This window comes from Equus przewalskii, chromosome 16, assembly GCF_037783145.1.
Source record: "Equus przewalskii isolate Varuska chromosome 16, EquPr2, whole genome shotgun sequence".
In the NCBI taxonomy this organism is placed as follows: domain Eukaryota; kingdom Metazoa; phylum Chordata; class Mammalia; order Perissodactyla; family Equidae; genus Equus; species Equus przewalskii.
This window is the reverse complement of record NC_091846.1, coordinates 11,694,567-11,715,214: the sequence shown is the minus strand read 5'-3', so window position 1 is coordinate 11,715,214 and position 20,648 is coordinate 11,694,567. Positions and strand designations below refer to the sequence as shown.

Genomic DNA, 20,648 nt, shown 5'->3' with positions numbered 1-20,648 from the left:
TTTTAAAGAAGAAATCCCAAGCAATTCTAAAGCTCATTACAAACTATTATGGCTACAGCTTAAATCAAAAAGTGACGATCACTAAGAATCTGTATTATGACATATTTAGGGCAACCACCCTTTCAAGTATGTTAATAAAATTATATTAAGCAGAAAAGACAATTTGTCTTTGTGTTTTGCCTTTCTAAATAGTCCTTCTTAAAAAATAAAACAAAATTACTAGAACAAGAAAACACATATCTATTTATTTAATACTACCCTAGATTCCAGTTCGGTCACTAAATAAAGGTGAAAAATCTTGTTAGAGCCTGGAGACTCTTAAATTTGTTACCTGCTATTTTCAGTAGACTACTAGTTCCCTCACTAGCACTCCTCCTTGTTTAGTACCAACATACCACAAGTTTGCGCCAACTCAAAGAAAAAGACAGCTACCGTTGGGGTGCAATCAGAAACCTGTCCAAATGTTGAAGAGAACCTCTCCTCCAACCGTCTACTCCTAGTAGGCAAATTACTCATCAGACTTGGCAGTACAAAACTGTCTAGATGAGAGCCTGCCAAATGAAAGAGAAGATCACAACCAGGACACCTAATACCACCGCTTACTGGTCACTAAGAGTTCTTCTGGGAAACTTGGGGGAGATGGAAATAGACACCATGATCAGACAGCACTCAAGTCTGCCCCTATTCTCTTTTTCAATAATCAAGATATTTAGTTAACTTAGGGCCTTATCCAAAGCTGATACACATAAAAAGTCTAAAATAAAGAAGTATTTTGTCTTCCCCAAAAGAATACAGTCATAGAATAAAATATATGGCTCTAACTTGCAAGTTAATTGACCTCTGACCTCTGCAGGATTTAGTTCATCACGTATAAAACAGGAAAAATATCATTTATACTAGGGGTCAGCCAGCTTTTTCTATAAAAGACCAGATAGTAAATATTTTAAGCTTTGTGGGCCAGGCAATACAGTCTCTGTTAAAACCACTCAACTCTGCTGTTGTAGCGCAAAAGTAGCCACAGATAATACATATTACTGTGCCTGAAATACAGCAGGTATCAGGAAATGTACATTTCTCCCCTTACAATCTTTTCCTCAGCGTTTCTATGAAAGACATATAGAGCACATATAATAATTTCCATGGGGGAAGTAAAGTCAAAAGTCTCATTAAGGGCAGCAATAGGAATGAAAATTATATACAGCTCCTTAGACTTCCAATTTCCGAACATTTAATCCCCAACAGTTGTAACTACACTTGCTGGAATACTAAGGATCTACATTTTCTAAAACCTAGAGCAAATCAATCTCTAGGCCTCAATTTCCTAACCCTCAGTAACTCAAATAGCAGTGTCTCATCCATGTCCAAACTGCCAATTCCCTATAAAGGCACCCAGAAGTATTTTTTGAATGAAACATGGTCATAAATATATATTTGTGCTTAGCCTTATGTCAAACTATACACTATGTTGAGGCTACACCGCACAAAAACGTGTGCCCTACTGCCCTATTCCATAATTCAAATCAATATCAGGTGAAAACAAGATAGTATTTTCATAACATGGACCTTTCTTAATGCCTTAAGGGAAAAAAATAAATAAATAAAAACAAAAGGTATTATCAATATTTCTTGAGATATCAATATAAAAATCAGGACAGAGAAAAATCAAATCCTATACTCCATGTCAATCAATCCTATTTTTTAATTGCTTGCAAAAATCCTTACTCATCTTATGTTGATAGTTGTACTCTCTGAAAAAATAACCAAGTATTTTACTGTGTCTGACCATTTAAACCATGTTCACATTACACAAATTATTAATATTTAAAAGTACAGGTTTGTTTTTTCCATAAAATCCAACATACTGCAAAAAGTGGAAAGAACAGAGTTTGACATTTGAAACATACTTCACAGCATTTAAATCCAGTGTGGCATACAAGTAATATAAGCACTTCATCCGTTCTGTAGTTTCCAAATTGTGGGGAACCATGTATTGAGCAAAGATTCGTTCAACAAGCAATCTACAAAAGAACACAGGTAAGATACCGTAATTGATTTTTTTTTTAAATGTATGTACTAAATTTATATATAAAATTCCAAAACATATAAAGAACACATATAAAAGAAATTCCTGCTTTCTGAGAGGAGATGAGATTTTCAAATCAAAGATTTCTTTCTATAAGAAGGGCCAAAAAAGGATTTAGCTAAATGTACCAAAAATAGCCCTATATCCAGTTAAGACAGATACCTCTGCATGACCTTGGGCAAGATATATGTCAGGGACTCAATTTCCTTATCTAAATAGTACAGGGTTAAAAAACTATACCAGGTCCTTCTAAGCGACAAATTCTAAACATCTAAAAGTTAAAGCTATAAAGGAATTTTTAAGATTCTTCTGAGTTTTTGTAGTAATTATTATGAAAAAAGACCTGGTTAAAAGTACAAAAAAACAGTGCTATCAAATTATAATGCAAACCTCCGTGCACTGATGCTGCACACTCAAAAAGTCTATAAACTTTAATTTTATAAAAATAATAACTAGGAAGTTTCTTAGATACTCAGTTTCTAGTTTCTATAAGCTCTTAAAATTGTAAGATGACCTATTAGATCTTAATTTTCTCTTCTGACCTGTGATAGGCAAGATCATCTGGATCCCACTAACAATCTATCAGATTAACTCAGACTGCAAGCAGGATTTACAGGTCTATTAACTACTACATGGTTAGGATCCTTACAAGATCTAACATTATGCTGGAATAGAAAAATACAAAGATTATACTCAGATAATGTTTTTATATAAATTTATAAACTGGTTTTTAGCCTTGAGTAAGAATTGTGTTTTTTTGAATTTAAAAGGTCTATAATTCTGAGTTTACTCATTTGAATTTCATTTGAAAAAATTTTATTTAAAAAACTGAATGCAGATCCTTATAATGCAATTATCTATAAAACAAAATTTAAGTTATAACTACACACATTCTTACTTTTAAATATCACTCTATTCAAAAACAATGCAAGAACATGAACATAAAAGTTATATCCACCTCTAAAGTTATATGTACATTACTGCTTCATTTATGGCTTTGGTGAGAAGAAAACTAGTCACTTACTCCCTTTAACTTGCAGTAAAAACTGAGAAGGTAATTTAAAGTTATAAAGAAAACAGTTTGCCTAAAACAACAGACCAAGGACAGTTATACAACAGCAAAAGCACCAAATATTTTACATACAGTATCCTTAACTTACCGATCATCAATGCTATTTTGATAATATATATGTAGTAATTTGTCTTTAATCCATGAAATCTGTTTTGCAGCATCTTTTCCAGCTGCTGATTGTAAAGCATATTTCTTATAAATTTGGGCAAGTCCCATCATGGCTTCTTTCCGCACTCTCCACTTAAAATTAGAACAAAAATGTTTTCCTTTAATTTAAGAAGGCTTCCATTATGCTAATTCAGGAAAGTCTAGTTTTCTAGTTTTTAATTTACTTTACACTATATATTTTCATCAAGCTTCAGTTACTGGATATCAATTTATAATGACTATATGAAAAGAACTATCTTTTTAATGTATCTACTATGTAGGTATCATCTTAATATATCTGCTACGTAAAGTACAGCTATATCATGCATAAAGAATTCTAACACTTTAATATCTTAAACCTATCACCTACCCCAAAAACAAAAGTCGTCACAATCTAGATACAGTCACTTAGAAGTGGTAAGGGAAAGCACACTACCAAATTTTAAAAGGCAAAGACAGAGTTTACTGAATAAACTGTGACCCATCCCTTATAAATTTTTTCCAAATACCGTCTATATTAAGCATACTTGTATTAAAAGTATATACGATATTGGCTTTATCAAATGCTGAAGGTACAGACACATCAGTGGTGCATTTTGTATATCTGGGAATCAAGTTCAAGTATAACAGGAATGTATTCAACTATTTTTTTAAATAAATATTTACTATAGTATAGCTAACGTTGCTTAATTATCTTGGAATGAAGTTATTCTTTAATTCTACATAAACAATGCACTATAATCAGCAGGACATTAGTAATGTTTAGAACTTCATGAATTTGCACAGATTATTCATTTTACCTTTGCAGTCTGCCATTCATAGTAATATTCTTCCCTTAGTTTTTCTTCCAATTAATTACAACAGATTAAGAAAAGTCCTTATCTCATCCATCCACCGCATACATATTGAAATAAAAGACTTCAACAGCCTTACTCATAAAATAAGAATTCAATTTGTTTGTAAAACCTTTCTGTCTAATGCCCTGTCTTATCTCTAACTCTAATTCCCTAAAGTGCTGCTTTAAGGAGAATTTAAAGATAGAGCATATTCTAAGATGGCCAAGAACATAAATACATTTGCTTATTTTTCAGTACTCAATTAATGTTTCTATGAATGAACCAAGAAGCCCTACAATGAACACAACATGCTGATCAAAAATATACGTGAATTATGATCCCAACAATACACAAACCCTTACTTCAAATTCCAAGTCTAAGAAAAAGATTGCTTGAACACTTAGAAGGCCATTATCCTACCATGATGCAAATCTCCTTTTCCCTCTTTGTGCCTTTTGGCCTTTTCATTGTTTAATAACCCAGTGGAACAGTCACTAAGGACAAGTCTAAATTTACCAGTTAAAATAAATTGTTCTGAATATTTATAGATTTAGAGGGGAAAGCATACAATTCCTGCCCATCTATTCTCTACCCACAACCAGCATTATCAAAAAGAGAATTAAATGATAGAGATTGCATAATCAATCTTAAAAGCACTATTAAAATGTTGTAAAGTATTTTGCCAGTCAAAGCTATTCACAGCTACCAACAGTCTTCCCTTTTTTTGCTAATTAACTCCTAAATATATCAAAGATTTTCATCTTTCACCAAAATTACTCAAGTCTAAGTCAGTAAAACCTCTGCCATGAAGGAAAGGCAATGGGGAGGAGGGAAGAATGAACATTCACTGAAAGATTTACTGAGTGTCTAATACATTCTAGGCTATCTGTAATACATAACAAGACATAATCTTCTCTTCAGAAGCCACTGATTAATGAGTGGAGCTAGTGGGTTTCACTCAAGAAGGAAGGTTTGGGGTCACAGAAGATAGGCTAGAAGCATGCTGCTCTGGTTGGGTTTAGCTTTGCGAAATTAAAAACATCTTTTATTTTCTATTCCATGGAAATTACAATACAATCAGCTAGAAGACTGCCAAGTGATACTCACATGAAAGGAAAAAGAGAGAAAAGAGAGCCAACAACGTAAGAGAAGTTGTGTCAGAGGTCTTCACGAAAGTCACTTACTAAAATTAGCGAGCAGGCTAAATATCTGATTACCATTTAGAGCCATCTCATTTTTAGGATGAGAATAAATAATCTTAATGAAGAAAAACTAACAAAATTTAATGTAACAAAAAGTAAAACCTTCTCATAAATGTTGTTTCAACTATTAAAATGCCTCCCCCCCCAAAAAAAGGGCTAATTCCATTTAAATGTCATTATTTTCAAATGAGATACTATTAAGCTTCAAGTATTCAAAATGAAAACCTATGAATTATTATTTCTACTTACCCGTTTGTCTAATGTTCTCTCTCTCACAAAATTAAGTAAGTGATCATTGACCAGAAGAATATCCTTTTTAGCAGCTGTAACTATAGACACAATAACATCATGTCTAATAGCTTCCTCGGGGTCATGTGACCTCACTTTAAGATACTCTGAAAGATAAAATTTTATTTGATCAAAATGGAACTTTAACAATTAAAATGTTTTAAAAGATTGATAAGACATTTGAAAGTAAACCACAACAAAAACAAAACCTAAATAGTAGGTTCAATGTTTCAAAAAAATTAGGAGCAGGGGAGAGAGGAAGGAAGGGATGGAAGAAGGAAAGAACATCAGTCCTTCAGTCAAAACACAGTAGTTTACATGCAACTGAGGAGTAAATCCTCTCTCCATTTGGGGGGAGGATAGTTGATTAAGGAGTTCCTAACCTGATTAATTAAACAAACCATGGAAATGAAGTAAGAAGTATATCAATGTTAAATATTTCACTTTTGTTTTTTGCTTAAATGGTTAAAATACTCAAGTCAAGTTGTTCTATTAGGAAAAAGCTGGAGTCTTCAAGTTTCTATCCCTTAAATAGAGAAACCCTGAGTGTGGTTACTGAAAGAATAAAATTGAGATACTGGCTGCCAAGAAACAGAATTACATTAAAGACCATGAGTCAATTCCATTTAATTGAACTAAAAAAGGCTAAAGGGAAGACAGAAGAAATGAAACATTTAACAATTATGAGTGGATGGAGGAGGATTTTAAAGTCAAAAACACAGGAGTTCAGATCTGGCACTGAGAAAGCTGAACAAAAAAATTCATAATCTTCAGTAATGATATATTAGGCTTAAGGAAGAGGCACCGCAACTGAACATAAACTTAACAAATAAATTTACTCAGCTCATATAAGACCAGTAAGATGAAATCCTGTTCTTTGGATTTAGAGTAAATAAATGTAGCCATGCCTAGGCACAACAAACAATGCTTATGAATGTGAATGGATTTACTTCTCTATAAATTAACAGTTTAACAAATAATTAAAATGCAGACAGTTCTAGGCACTTCCACCATAAGCAACTTTGCCACAAGATTTTCGCTGCAAACATTTTCACTGCCTAACTAATTGGCTGTAAGGCAATTGTGCCATAAAAGATAAAATAACTGGTTGGTAGTTTGCTTTCAACTGGTTGACAGTTTGGCAATTTTGTCAGAAAAGCTAAAACAACTGGTAGACAGTTTGGCTTCAACTGGCTGACACTGTGGTTTCATTTCTTCATTGATGCAGTGCTTCCATTTTCATATTATATAAATCTTAGCACCACATTTCCATTGATTAGCACATCTATCAATGGAATTGTGACAATAGGCCAAGAACAAACAGTGCAGAAGGCTTTCACAACGTAATACAAAGCTTAGTTACAAAAACGCATCCTAGTATTTGGAAACTGATAACTCTCTTAATGAAGGAAGAAATTTTAGCCCAAAAGAAAAAGTGCAATGGATGCCAAACGAGGAGACGAGTCAACCAGCAGAAAAACAAAAATGTATGATACTATGAACGAAAGACTTTGAAGACAAGTGCTTAGGTACAACACACAAAATAAAATCAATTATTTGCGCAGTTAATTTTGTTTTTCATTTTCCATAATGTTTCTTTTTTATTTTTTGTTATCGTATCTTTAACAGCAAAACTGCCTTATGGCCATTAGTTATGCAGTGAAAATGTTTGCAGCAAAGATGCTTGCCATTAAAATACTGGACAATGCAAACACCCATAAAACCAATGTCCCAGGTCCTAAGCCCCTCCACCTTGAGCAATCTCTACTAATAGGAACTATCTCAAAAAATGAGAAAGACCATACTAAAAAACCTTCTGAAGAAACAAAATGTTATTTTACCTAACTCAGTAAAGAAAGTTATTTTTAGTACTGATTTCAAATGGAGCACGTTAAACATATCTCAAGTTCATTTCCCCACCGAGATAAATACAGGAGTTTATCTTTCACTGGACTTGTTTCAGATGCAATACATACTATCTTAGGTGCTAGTAAGAGAAAAAAACAATGACACACCATCAATTTTGCATCCCAATTTCCCTAAACAAATCATTTATATTAAACAAATACACAAGAACTATTAACTTAGAGATATTAACTGTGCAGAGGAAGAAAAACAGAGGAGAAGGAAGAAATTCTTGATGGTTAGCACAGCAAAAGCGTCTAATAATTCTCTTCACAATATGGCTATGTCCCTCAAAACTTGGCTGAAGGAGTAAGGATGAATCTCACAAACATACTGTCAAGAAAGGAAGTAAGATAAATGGGTGTGTATAACACATAGGTATCTCAGCTCATTCCTGAAACCCTAAGAAAATATCTTATGAAATAAGAATCAAGTAACAACAGAAGAGATCATAGCAAAAGAGACCTTTCAACAAAATTTTGGCAGACAGACGACTGGTAAATGCTAGAAGGCAAAGAAAAATGATGAAATCCAAAAGGGGGAGACAACAATAAACAAGCTCATTTCCAATGTAGAAGAACCCTGAAAACATTTAAAAATTCAAGGCACCAAGTGATGAGAAAGGCAGATGAAGACAAAAAAATGCATAAAGAGTAGTTAGACTCCTAGATTTTTCAGAGCTTTCAGTCAACTACAAAAATTAAAATGTGCCCATAGGCTAAAGACTAGGAAATCATACAACCTAACAACATAAATGTTTCATAAATAATGAAACTATATATTATCTTTTGGTAAAGCAAAACTTTCAAAAGAATGGTAAGTACTAAAAAGGTTATTGGTGAAATTATGCACATCTAAAGTATATGTTAGATAGGTATAAAAAAATCAAAACACCTATCTCTTATTTCGCCAATAGTAAACTTTGCATTAAAGTTCTGGCTATGGAAAACATACTTTAATTATTTTATACTTTAAGAAAGATCCAGAATATGTACAGAACTACTATAAATCAACATGAAAAAAGACCAAAAAAGCCAATTTTTAAAAGATGGGTTTAAAATTTAAACAGACTCTTCATAAAAGAAAATATATAGAAATACACATACAAAAAGATGTTCAATCCTGTTAGTCATCAGGAGAGTGTAAATCAAAACAACAAAACAATAAGACCTATGAGACTTGCTAAAATCAGAAAGAATGAAAACATGGGGCCAGCCCAGTGGCGCAGCAGTTTAAGTTCGCACGTTCTGCTTCAGCGGCCTGGGGTTCACTGGTTTGGATCCCAGGTGCAGAACTATGCAGCGCTTGTCAAGCCATGCTGTGGCACGTGTCCCACATATAAAGCAGAGGAAGATGCACATGGATCTTAGCTCAGGGCCAGTCTTCCTCAGCAAAAAGAGGAGGATTGGCAGCAGATGTTAGCTCGGGGCTAATCGATTGACAACACAAAATGTTGGCAAGGGTAGTGAACAACTAGAACTCTCAAACATTTCTCGTGCAAGCGAAAAACAGTACAACTAATATAGAGAACTTAGTCATTTCTTATAAAGTTACACATGTATCTACCCTATGACCAGCAATTTCACTCCTAAGTAGTTCTAAAGAGAAACAAAAACATAAATCCACAGAAACACTTGTACAAGAATTCTCATAGTAATCTTAATCATAATAGCCCAAACCAAAAATAATCCAGATATCCATCAAAAGAAAAAATTGGATAAACAAATTATGGTGTATTCAAACAATGAAATACTACTCAATAATAAAAAAAGAATAAAGCAGTAATATAGGAGTCCCAAAGACACTAGCAACTAGACTTCTAAACTCCTGATAGGATCTCTGGGGAATCTGACTAGTCCAAGAGTAAGGATCTAAACTAAAGGTTTTCCAGCAACAGCACAGCCGGATCACTCTAAAATCCCATCTATACAGTCAGGGCTTTCTAAACAGCAGTTAATTTAGTTCCCCAGTTAATTATGAGCAGACATCTATGGATTGCCAAGCATTTGAGGAAAGCCTCTAAAATGGAAAAAAAGAGACAAAATCAAATAAAAGGTAGGAAAAACAAGTTAGCCGAAACAGACATTTGAAGGAAAAAGAAAACCTCCCCAAATACTACCATTAATTTTCTCAGAGAATATTGCATCAATAACACAAGAAAAGGATGCTACAGTAAAAGGACATCCAGGGGAAAAGAGGAGGAAGAGGAAAAAAGGGAAAAACAGAAGAGGTGCACACATGCACACATGCAGAAGGTAAGGAGGGGGAAAAACAAGGAGGGAAGGCAAAAGAGGGACGAAGAATGGATCATCTTAAGATCAATGCTATAAAGCAGAAGCTCACAGAGCAAGCAGTCCAAGTTCAGATGTGAGAGGTAGACAGAGGGTTCCAACCAGGGTATCTCCCCCTAAAAAGGATGAAACTTATAAATGCCTGCTGTTTAAATCTGACTGACAGGAATTCAATAAAACCTGAAAGCATTACTATGACAAATTATTGTCAAAAATATTACAAAAGGATATACTTTATGATTTTATCAGAAGAAACTCAGAAGGAATAAAACATAGTTAAAATATACTACAAGTTGGTCAAGTTTTAAAAAGAGTAAATAACTAAATAATAAACAATAATGTGAAAGATGGGAAGACAGTGCTCAGAGTTAAAGTTTTTAAAGGCCTTTGATTCTCAGAAAGAAGCTAGAGTTGATTCACTTTAGATGTCCATTAATCAATTATGCAATGAAAGCATGAAAGAGAATGTTAACTCCCAAGCCCACGGGGGAAACAAAGGAAAAATGAGAACAAAGAAAACTGATCAATTGAGCAGAAGAGAGGAAAATAGAAAAAAGAAAGCAAAGAAGCAGCATGGAAAATAGAAAACCCAAAATGAGATAATAGGAATGAGCTCAACTACATCAAATTCAAGTGACATTTCAATAAGTTTTAAAACACATGACAGACAAAACTATATAGGATTTATGGACAGACATACATGTGGCATAGAGAGGAAAACATCAACAGGATACAGACCAAGTTTAGTAGAGTGGTTACCCTCTGTAGAAGCAGGAAAGAGAATAGTGTGTGGAGAGCATTTCAACTATCTCTACAATTTCTTTTCTTTTTTTTAATCTCTTAAGCAAATATAGCAAAATGCTAACATTTCTGAGGAAGACATAGGACCTGTTACATTCCTCTGTATTTTCTGAACTATTTCATAATTAAAAAAATTAATAGAACAGCAATCGTCAAATGCATGATATTCTCATTACTACAAAAATGAGGTTCTGAACTGCCTTATAATGATACAGATTTCAGAAAAGTTACCTCCATTTAGCATGGTTAAATTAGGCTCCAAATTAATGATTCTCATCTAAGTTCTCAAAATAGTAAAGAATGTTAAAGTCTTATAATCTATTCAAAGTCAAGACCTATTTTTAGAATTGTCAAACAAAAAAGCTATTGTCTCTAATAAAACCGACTTTTTATAAGTGTTTTTAGCCTAAGTAGGCACTAGGAGGTAAAAATTCTAGCTTCAGACAGTAACTTTCATGATGATGAACTGAAATAATGAGACTTCATCTATCACAATACAAAAAAGGCTTTTTTCCTATATATAAAAAGGATTTTTCCACCAAACAGCATCTAGGAATGTTTGCTGTTATGGGTATATAGTACCTGTTAAGTCCTTTGCTAAATCAGGATGGTTCATGAGACAATGGCTAGCAAATTTCACACATTCCAGGCGGATTGGTACATGGATGTCATTAAACCTGATAAAATACAAAGGCACACAGCGATCTTTAAAATAAAAAACAAAAGATACGTGTTTAATCTGTACTCAATTTATATTTATTTCTCTAATTAAAAGAAAAAACAATTTATGTAGGATAATTCAAAGTTAAGCCAGACTACTTAACACAAAGTTTTCGATACAGCATAGATGTACGAATGCTTTGGAACCTCTACATCAAACTAGGACAATCTCCTGTGAGAAACTATGCGCTTTTAACAGCATGTTTAAACAGTACACATTTGGCTCAAATACAAGAATTAGAATGACAAAATTTTTCCATAAATATTATACTTTCAAATATATGTTTATGCAAGTATATGTGTGTACATAGTTCATAGATACATTATATAAATCTCATACTGTGTTTAAAAAGAAAAGGAATTTTCTTAAGTATTCTTTCTTAAACCTAGGGCATTCACAAATTTGAGGTAGATCTTGTATTAAATCCTGTATTATTTTACATGACCCAAACTTGCGCTCAAATTACTTCCACCCAGTTAACCATCAGAATTATTACATTTTCACTAATATCAAAGCCAATTTTTACATGGAAATGTAAATATCTTAGTATGTATCTCTAAAAATTTAAAACTCTGGTTGATATGTCATTTAAGTGTCTTTTAATCTTTCATTTCCCCTCCATCTTTTTTTTCCCTTATAGCTTATTTGGTGAAGCAACTGTTTTGTGTTTGTCTCTGTAGTGTTTTTCCACAGTTTAGATGTTGCTAATTGTATCATTCTGATGTAATTTACAGGCTCTCCTCTCTCCTAAATCTTCCAAATTGATAGTCAGATCTAGAGACTTGATCATATTAACATTCATTTTTTTAGAAGACTACTTCATAGATGGCATTGTGCTCCTCCATCAGAAAGCATATGATGTCTAGTTGTCTCTAAACCATTGATGCTCAATTAAGGTATAATATACATTATATCATTATGGACTACAAAACAGTGATTTTTTTTTTTTAAATCTTTTTAACAAGAACATGAAAGCCAAGTGAGAATTTTCATTCAATATTTTCATGTCCTAATTCTGTAAGATCAAAAGGTTTCCAAATCTTGTCTAACCCCGTACCTTAAGAAACAAAATTCAGTATTATAAAGGAGAAAAAAGGAAGTCTCAAAAATGAGCACCAAATTACTCGCAAAAGCTTATTATTTGGGGGGAAAAAACTGCTCTATAAAGTGCATCCACCCCCAAAAAGTTATAGAATATAGCCTATGGACTCATACAAAGTTTCCCAAGTGTTTTGAATCCAAGAAGCTCAATCCCTGTATACTTTACCATTTCTCAACTAAACATGTACCATGTAACTATTACAAATATAAGACATCTTTAAAAAATACTCTACCTTCTCAAAATTGTTAATAATGTGTGAGTTTTGTCCTTAAGATTAAAAGGAAAAATTACAATGTAATAGAAAGGTGACACAAATTTAAATTAGGATTTTTCCTCCTTAAAACTTATAAAATAAAGTCGGGTAATCCAAGTCCTGATTTAAAGATATATTAAATGTCCATATGTAAGAATTGTATTTTTGTTTTAACAATTAAATAAAATGGACTTTAAATTGAGTTGCATAATTTAAACATAAAATATTTTGACCTATTGCCCAAGAACTTTCCATTGTATTTAAGAGAAAAAAGTCTAGAAAACCATCTCAAAATGACAATGGGCTAATATTTATTAGTTTAACACACCTTGTTAAATATTATTATTGAGCTAGATAAGAGAGAAGAAATCAGATTAAGAATTTAGTGCTTAACAAGCACTTACAAAAGCTTATATCCTCATTTAACAAATTAGGAAAATAAGACCAAAAGAGATTAAATTTACCATAATCATTGACAATTCTGGTATTGAAATGGAAAGAAAAGTGGTGATGATGACGCAAATATTTCAATACAAAGAAAATAGAATAAAAGTCTTTAAATCTTATTTATTTATGACAATTGCATTATTTCTTATGAGGATAATTTGAAGGGAAAAGAAATCCTCCTTTATCCTCAGGGACAAAGTAGGTTTCAGCCAAGGTACTTAGAATGGTTTCAATATATTCAAGGTCAGGGATATCACCAGAAATGTAATGAAATGAACCCCTCTCACAGAAAAGAGAAATATACAAACACACTCAAAATTCTGTAGGCAATTTCAGGAGGTTTGTGGATCATTAAAAGTATACAAGAAACCCAGGTTATTATTTCCTTTAAATGACAAACGTAGAAAGGAGGTTAGGAGAAGGACCACAGATAATCCTTAATTTACTACTTCTGTGAATACCTTTATCCGTACAATCTCTTCAAATAATCTAAATAAATATAATTTTGGGTGGAAGGGCTATATCTCACAATGATGTATTTTCAGTTGGAATTAACAACTGCTTTGTAATAAGACATTTTAATTTCATGATTATAATACTTTGTAAGACAGCTTTTTTTAAATTTTTTTTTTATTAATGTTATGATAGATTACAACCTTGTGAGATTTCAGTTGTACATTATTGTTAGTCATGTTGTGGGTACACCACTTTCCCCTTTGTACTCTCCCCCCATCCCCCCGTTTTCCCTGGTAACCACCGATCAGATCTCCTTGTCAATATATTAACTTCCACCTATGAGTGGAGTCATATAGAGTTCGTCTTTCTCTGACTGGCTTATTTCGCTTAACATAATACCCTCAAGGTCCAACCACGTTGCTGCGAATGGGCCAATTTTGCCCTTTTTTATGGCTGAGTAGTATTCCATTGTGTATATATACCATATCTTCTTTATCCAATCATCAGTTTCTGGGCATGTAGGTTGGTTCCACGTCTTGGCTATTGTAAAGAATGCTGCGATGAACATAGGGGTGCAAGGGACTCTTGGGATTTCTGATTTCAGGTTCTTAGGATAGATACCCAGTAATGGGATGGCTGGGTCATAGGGTATTTCTATTTTTAACTTTTTGAGAAATCTCCATACTGTTTACCATAGTGGCTTTACCAGTTTGCATTCCCACCAACAGTGTATGAGGGTTCCTTTTTCTCCACAACCTCCCCAACATTTGTCGATCTTGGTTTTGGATGTTTTTGCCAATCTAACGGGTGTAAGGTGATATCTTAGTGTAGTTTTGATTTGCATTTTCCTGATGATTAGTGATGATGAACATCTTTTCATGTGTCTCTTGGCCATATTCATATCTTCTTTTGAGAAATGTCTGTTCATGTCCTCTGCCCATTTTTTGATCGGGTTGTTTGTTTTTTTGTTGTTAAGCCGTGTGAGTTCTTTGTATATTACGGAGATTAACCCTTTGTCGGATAAATAACTTGTAAATATTTTTTCCCAATTAGTGAGCTGTTTTTTTGTTTCAATCCTGTTTTCCCTTGCCTTGAAGAAGCTCTTTAGTCTGATGAAGTCCCATTTGTTTATTCTTTCTATTGTTTCCCTCAACTGAGGAGTTATAGTGCCCGAAAAGATTCTTTTGAAACTGATGTCAAAGAGTGTACTGCCTATATTCTCTTCTAGAAGACTTATTGTCTCAGGCCTAATCTTTAGGTCTTTGATCCATTTTGAGTTTATTTTGGTGTGTGGTGAAAAAGAATGGTCAATTTTCAATCTTTTGCATGTGGTTGTCCAGTTTTCCCAGCACCATGTGTTGAAGAGACTTTCTTTGCTCCATTGTAGGCCCTCTGCTCCTTTGTCGAAGATTAGCTGTCCATAGATGTGTGGTTTTTATCTCTGGGCTTTCAATTCTGTTCCATTGATCTGTGGACCTGTTTTTGTGCCAGTACCATGCTGTTTTCATCACTGTAGTTTTGTAGTATGTTTTGAAATCGGGGATTGTGATTCCGCCGGCTTTGTTTTTCTTGCTCAGGATTGCTTTAGCAATTCGCGGTCTTTTGTTGCCCCATACGAATTTTAGGATTCTTTGTTCAATTTCTGTGAAGAATGTTCTTGGGATTCTGATTGGGATAGCATTGAATCTGTAGATTGCTTTAGGTAGTATGGACATTTTAACTATGTTTATTCTTCCAATCCATGTGCATGGAATGTCTTTCCATCTCTTTATGTCGTCGTCAATTTCTTTCAAGAAAGTCTTGTAGTTTTCATTGTATAGATCCTTCACTTCCTTGGTTAAGTTTATCCCAAGGTATTTTATTCTTTTCGTTGCGATTGTGAATGGGATTGAGTTCTTGAGTTCTTTTTCTGTTAGTTTATTGGTAGTGTATAGAAATGCTACTGATTTATGTATGTTGATTTTATACCCTGCTACTTTGCTGTAGTTGTTGATTATTTCTAACAGTTTTTCTATGGATTCTTTGGGGTTTTCTATATATAAGATCATGTCGTCTGCAAACAGCGAGAGTTTTACTTCTTCATTACCTATTTGGATTCCTTTTATTTCTTTTTCCTGCCGAATTGCTCTGGCCAACACCTCCAGTACTATGTTGAATAGGAGTGGTGAAAGTGGGCACCCTTGTCTTGTTCCTGTCCTCAGAGGGATGGCTTTCAGTTTTTGTCCATTGAGTATGATGTTGGCTGTGGGTCTGTCATATATGGCCTTTATTATGTTGAGGTACTTTCCTTCTATACCCATTTTATTGAGGGTTTTTATCATAAATGGGTGTTGGATCTTGTTGAATGCTTTCTCTGCATCTATTGAGATGATCATGTGGTTTTTGTTTTTCATTTTGTTGATGTAGTGTATCACGTTGATTGACTTGCGGATGTTGAACCATCCCTGTGTCCCTGGTATAAATCCCACTTGATCATGGTGTATAATCTTTTTGATGTATTGCTGTATTCCGTTTGCCAGAATTTTGTTGAGGATTTTTGCATCTATGTTCATCAGTGATATCGGCCTGTAGTTCTCCTTCTTTGTGTTGTCCTTGTCAGGTTTGGGGATCAGAGTGATGTTGGCTTCATAGAATGTGTTAGGGAGTACTCCATCTTCCTCAATTTTCTGGAATAGTTTGAGAAGAATAGGTATTAAGTCTTCTTTGAATGTTTGGTAGAATTCTCCAGAGAAGCTGTCTGGTCCTGGACTCTTATTTTTGGGGAGGTTTTTGATTACCGTTTCTATTTCCTTACTTGTGATTGGCCTATTCAGATTCTCCATTTCTTCCTGATTCAGTTTGGGGAGGTTGTAGGAGTCTAGAAGTTGTCCATTTCTTCCAGGTTGTTCAATTTGTTGGCATATAGTTTTTCATAGTATTCTCTTATGATCCCTTGTATTTCATTGGTATCTGTTGTGATTTCTCCTCTCTCATTCCTAATTTTATTTATTTGAGATTTCTCTCTTCTTTTCTTGGTGAGTCTGGCTAAAGGTTTGTCGATTTTGTTAATTTTTTCGAAGAACCAACTCTTTGTTTCATTGATCCTTTCTACTGTCTTTTTTGTTTCAATATCGTTTATTTCTGCTCTTATTTTTATTATTTCCCTCCTTCTACTGACTCTGGGCTTTGCTTGTTCTTCTTTTTCTAGTTCTGTTAGGTGTCATTTCAGGTTGCTTATGTGAGCTTTTTCTTGTTCAGTGAGGTGAGCCTGTATTGCAATGAATTTCCCTCTTAGGACTGCTTTTGCTGCATCGCAAATGATTTGGTATGTGTAAGAGAGCTTTTTTTAAAGTATTACCTTTTCAAAATTACAAAGGACAAAATAAGACAAAAAGAAAAAGGGAAAATGTAAATATGGCAAATCACTATCGGCATTCGAAAATTTCGAAGTATAAAATCCTTCATTTTTATGATTTCAGAGAACAATCTTAAATATGGATGGTGTTTTAAAATAAGTAGATATAAACAAATAATACTTTTAAACAGTACACCAAAATCATATACCTGCCCAGGTAACACTGCCAAAGTGGTTTGTTTTGAGAAGCCAATTCTGAATCCTTTGCCCCAAACATTTTTGCCAGTAGTTTAACAACCTGCAGGCGTTCCTCATTATCATTGCTCTAAAACAAAACACAATCACAGCTTTAAAACCATGAGGTGGATATATTCAGAATAATTTTTCCCATTATTTCCCTTATCCTTCAATTCCACAGAAAACCTTTCATGAACTCCAGACTAAAAATTACACATAAAAATGCTCAATATACCTTTTTACAAAATTAAATATTACCTTAAATGCTCTAATCATCTCAAATTACATTAAAGCAGTACTCCCTACATGAAAATGCACCCCAAAGTTTGCTTTTTAAACATCAGAGGCCTCTCCTACAGTTGAGGCTTATTTAATTCAGAGTCAAATTCAAAAACTAACTTGCACCAAATCTACTTAGAATCCTTGAAAAACTATTTGTAGCTTTTAAAAATAGATACTGATAGAGGCCAGGCCTACAGTAAACAGAGAATTCTGTATGATTGTACTGATTAAGCTATTTGTAGAAATAAATATGTGCTGAGGTCTCCCAATAGGAGAGTCCGTTCGTCTACATATACCAGATTCATAACGGAATTCAACAATATGATGAAGCCTTGCACACACAAAAACTAAAATTTTTTCTTTAAGTACTACATTGTTGGTACCCTGGGAATGAAAACTCAATTTTATTATTGATTCTGGTATCGCCTACAAATGACACAATGGTTAAATGAACAAGTCAGCTACAATACTAGACTGGAACATTAAATATGGCAATTAGGCGTACCAAAAATCACTGACATTCAAGGTGCTACCAATTTTTTTTTTTTAATTTTAAACCTCAGCCTAGCATTAAGAGCCCCCATAATATGACCTAACTCATCTCTATTATTTCTCTCATTATTCCTCTCAATAAGTACTTTTCAATTCAGGCTGCACATTAGAACGACCTCTAAAGCTTTAAAAAACAAACAAACAAACAAAAACTGATACCTGGGCTCAACTGTCAGAAACTGATCAACTGGTCTGGTTTCATGCCTGGACATCTACCTTGTTTACTAAAGCTCCACAGGTGAAGATTCTAGTGTGCAGCCAGAGATGATTTAAACTAACTTTATGTTACTGTCCAACTATAACTCTTGTGCTCCACAAATTCACCCAGCACCTTCCCACCTCTATGTACTTCTACATACTACTTCCTTTGCTTCAATTGTATGCTGTTTGTATCTTTTATGACACTTAGAACATCTGGCCTCTTTTAGATCTGGATTTTTTTTTCCTTTTCCTCCCATACTAGATGTTAAATTTGCTGAAAGCAGGGATGATAATTCTCTATTTTTATATTTCTTTTAGTATTCAATATTTTAATAAGAGAAAATCAGACCAACAAATAATTAAAGGTATGACTGCCTCCTGCCTCACCAAAATCGGTAACTACATAAAAAAGGGGGGCAGAGAAGCCAGTGAATCAAAAGGCTCACTTGCGAAATATATCAAAAATACACGCCAGAATAAAATGAGAATAATTATTTGCTGGTTTGGGGGGGTAGTCACACTAGCAACAAAGACTGTTTATTTTGTTGTTTTGAAAGAGACAAATCAAAATTTTTAGAAACAAGAAATACAACAAAGAAATCACTTAAGAACTTTCCTGGTTGGCACACTGGGGTTCAAAGATTATTAATTATAAGCAGCTTTATTTAACCTTTCTGCAATAATTTGAAAGAGAAATGAATATTCCCCAAATCTGCAAATGAAACTCAATTTTACGGCATATTTTAATGTCAAGGCAATAGAGACATGCTATCCAAAAATTCCAGAGAACTATGTAAAAAGCAACGGAGGTTTCAACCTAGGCAAGTATAAGATAATATGCACAAAGGGAAAATATTTCATACTATGCAGATAACAGGTCCTAAACTATTTTTATGGCACAATCAAGAAAACTTAAGCTTGATGTACAGCTATGACCTCAAAAGTTAGCCACAATCTAGAATTTATCTGAGAAATATCTGGAGAAAAATACGATCCCACTAATCATTAATTAAGCAGCTACTATCTACCAGGCACTGGAGATACACAAATAGGCGAGGCACAAACATGTAAATAAATAAGAGTAATATATCATCACATCTGTAACATTTAGTTCAAACCACTTTAAGAATTAAAAAGCCACAAAATAATGCTCTTTGCTAACGTGGTTGACAGAACCATATTATTTTTAGACTAGTTACCTTTAATTTAAATTCAAGCTGGGGTAAAACTGAGAGCAGCAAATGACTATCAATATTATAGAGCTCCAAAATTAAGTCAAAGACGTGCTCTGACAAATCGCTGATAGATGTTTTCCCAAGCATCAGAACCTGATTAAAAAACTTTTGAGAAGAAAATTTATCATTAATAGAAATACCATAGAAAAAACGAATTTTCTAAAATCTTTATTATTATTCAATTAAACTCATTCTTATTTTATACAAAGTCAAACTAAGAAAATCAAAACATTTTCTAACAGTAGGTGGGAAACCACTACAGGTTATCTGAAAGGATAAAATATGGAACTCACCTTGTACACCATAAAACATAGGTAATTTGTATTGACTCATCAATAAGCACCCTACCTACCAAATACACTTTATTCCTCATTACGGTACTTACCATATTTTATCCTGTATTACAGTTATTTGTGTACATGTCTTAATTTCTCTACTAGATAAACTTTTCAAGGGCAAAGGATCACATCTTGTTCACCTTGGCAAGTATAGAAGCCAACAGCATCTAAGATAAAGCCTTACACCCTCACAGTAGGAGCCAATTTCATTTTCAAAATATGTAATTTTATATTTATAATGAAAAACAACCTCTGTCTAATCCTTTTTGTCTTCTTTCATATTCTGATAAACAATGTGTACATAAGTACAAAGTTTACAGCACTAATTTAAAGCACACAGAAACACAGGAAAATCCAAATTTCAACAATTTTCTTCTATAAGCAGCCAGCTCTAACTAGTTTCCACACTCAGATCATTCACTATATTACCACCAAAACTGGTAAAAATACATGGCATAATGGTCAAGTTCCTTTCTATTTAAAGTCTTCCAAATACATAAAAAAAAATTAACCCAGAGCATATACCAGGTATTCAGAACAGTAACTTCTGTCTCTGTAAAAAAGGAATTTTACTCTTTACACCACATAAGTTGCCCTGATCTCTTCTCTCTGACAGTTAACAACAAAACATGGCTTAATTAGGTTTTCTATACAGAAAGTACAAAGTCAAGGACTTTACATTTCTTTGTCTTTTCTGATTACTTTTAGTTTTTGAATTTCTCTTAAATGAAGTTTTTTAGGTCTGTGAACCTGTCCAAACTACCTAGGCATGAAGGGGAGGAAAGAATAAATTAAATTTTACTATTCTTTCTTTATTGGTTTTAAAAATAACTTATTTGTCCTCCTTGTTTATCAATTTTTGAGA

At 33.5% G+C, this 20,648-nt stretch overlaps 1 protein-coding gene across 16 annotated transcripts in view; it reads right to left on the bottom strand.

The window, feature by feature from the left end:
* Positions 1–20,648, bottom strand: part of PDS5B (PDS5 cohesin associated factor B) — a 194,240-nt gene that overhangs the window by 89,198 nt on the left and 84,394 nt on the right. For all 16 annotated transcript variants that reach the window (XM_070577953.1, XM_070577957.1, XM_070577967.1 and 13 more), the window contains 6 exons: positions 19,410–19,550; positions 17,148–17,263; positions 11,208–11,302; positions 5,590–5,735; positions 3,244–3,395; positions 1,905–2,018 (listed from right to left, as the gene is read on the bottom strand). In XM_070577953.1, the coding sequence (XP_070434054.1) occupies positions 1,905–2,018; positions 3,244–3,395; positions 5,590–5,735; positions 11,208–11,302; positions 17,148–17,263; positions 19,410–19,550 (764 nt within the window). The remainder of the gene's footprint in view (positions 1–1,904; positions 2,019–3,243; positions 3,396–5,589; positions 5,736–11,207; positions 11,303–17,147; positions 17,264–19,409; positions 19,551–20,648) is intronic.